Consider the following 2,252-nt stretch of genomic DNA (forward strand, 5'->3'; position numbering starts at 1 on the left):
ATCTGTGACTAAAAACTTAATAGACTCGTACAGAAAGCTTTATTAGTAAAGTTAAAATTTTTAATTCATTTTATTACTGTGACTTAAATGTAAAACAAAATTCATTTACAATTCAGTTATTTTTTTTATGTTCGTTCTGCATTCTGTCCTATCTATTCGATCTGAAATTAGGTTAAGTTCTAATTTTGCGACTTATAACTTGCGTTATGTTATGTAAATTCGATTAAAGTTGTTCTTGTTTTCTTTGATACACATATATATATATATATATATATATATATATATAAATTTCAAATCAAGAAATTATTTTTATTTTAGATTTAGCAAAAAAATTATCCACCATGTATGAGAATTATTGTTAAGGAAACAGATTTAATAAAATTAAAACAAGGCTCCCTTTTCCTCGTAACATGTATAGGAGGTACATTAGGGCGAGAAGGAGATCATTCGGTGCTGATACCGGATATAAATATTAGCAAGGTATATTAAAATGAAAAAAATAAATGTTCAAAATTTTATCACATTTTATCACAATATTCGTGTTATAATTATATAAATATGTACTTGTAGTATCATGCACGTTTTGTGTACGATGAAATCAAGAAGCAGTATCAAGTAATAGATTCTGGTTCAAGAAATGGTACATTTATAAATGGCAAAAGATTGTCAGTAGCTAAGCAAGAATCTGAACCTCATGAAATAATGCATGGGTCAATTATAAAAATTGGTGGGACGAAATTATTATGCCATATTCATAATGGAAATGAAACGTGTGGTTATTGTGAGCCAGGTCTTGTTCAACAAAACATCAATCTCAATGAAAATAAAGCTTCGAAGACGAAACTTTATAAGGAAGAATTACGACGTCTGAAACATAAATTCGGAATTGAAAAGGATAATATATCTAGTAGTCAATTAGCTACGGGTTATCAAGACAGAGCGCAAGCTAGACGACAACACGTAGGTTCTTCGGATCCTCACGCTAAAACGCAACAAAGCTCCATTCACACGTAAGTATTGGAGCTGTTGCTAAACGTAAAAAAGAACGCACACGCGTCTGTCTTATAAAAATAAATAAATTGAATCTTACTCTTAATAACAATTTAATTATAGAAAATATATATATATATATATATATATATATATTTAATTATAGATCAATAACAAAGGATAACAAAGGGTTCAAATTGCTTTCGAAAATGGGTTGGTCTGAAGGTCGCTCCTTGGGCAAAGATGGAGATGGAAGGACAGAACCTGTAAGTTCTTTCTTCTTTATTATATATAATTTATTTTGATTATCGCAATATGTTAATACAATATTTATAATGATTTATAAAAGATTTATTCTTTTTGCACACATTTTTAATCTTAAATAAAATTTTTATTACTTGAAAGAAAACTCAGGAGAAAAATTGAAAACAATTTATTATCAATGTGAAAGATTGTGATGAACAAATAGCTTAGATATCACACAGTAATAATTTGCTAAAGAAGAAATGAAAAATGTATAGATAGAATCGATTGTGTAATTTTGCAACTCAAGACTTGAAATTGTATGTACATACGTCACACATCAAATACTTCGAATTAGTAAATATAGGGTGCGGTCCATTTTACGAATACTTCAAAATATTTCGCTGACCAATTAGAAGAAAGAATTAATTGTCTTACTACTAATTAATTGACCAATCAAAGAATGTTTCAAAGCATTTATAGTATCGAATGGGTCGTAAGAGGTATAAATTTCGAATTATAAATTCACAATTATCAATTCATGCCTATGTGAAAGGAATAAAAACTATAAAGAAAAGAGAAAAAGATGAATGTGTGCTCGAATCATTAGTCGAATAATCGCGGAAAATCCATGATCTCTTTCTCATCGCGTACCAATTTAGTTTTGGACATTCTGGCCTGTCGCATTTCAGCGGTGATAAAATGAGCGCCGTCGCCGTCGGTACGAGTAGAGCATTCGTATGATAACGAGAGAACCTTTGCGAAATACGAAATGGCGAAAGAAGAGATCGCTCGGATCGCGAACCGTGAACAGGAGAGTAGTACCCCGGGGTAATGAATGCAAATGTATTGAAATCCAAATCATTATTTTGTCTAGACGCATCGTATGCCCCATTACATATACCAAGTTACGCCGAGATACGTTGGAATACAGTCGGCGCTGATGCCTGTGCGCATAAAAGGATTAAAGGGCGGGATAAAAGGAGACTGGCTCTCTCTCTCTTTCTCTCCTCCCCCCC

General features: G+C 31.7%; 1 protein-coding gene across 1 annotated transcript; it reads left to right on the forward strand.

The window, feature by feature from the left end:
- Positions 1-324: 324 nt before the first annotated feature.
- Positions 325-1,256, forward strand: LOC105625520 (angiogenic factor with G patch and FHA domains 1; the record flags this gene model as incomplete). The annotated part of the gene is made up of 3 exons (XM_012206843.1): positions 325-480; positions 571-1,010; positions 1,157-1,256. Coding segments are annotated over 3 exons (696 nt in total), but the record flags the coding sequence as incomplete, so codon positions are not given.
- Between the last annotated feature and the right edge of the window lie 996 nt (positions 1,257-2,252).

The sequence above is a fragment of the Atta cephalotes genome (genome assembly GCF_000143395.1).
Source record: "Atta cephalotes unplaced genomic scaffold scaffold02307, whole genome shotgun sequence".
NCBI classification, from domain to species: Eukaryota; Metazoa; Arthropoda; class Insecta; order Hymenoptera; family Formicidae; genus Atta; species Atta cephalotes.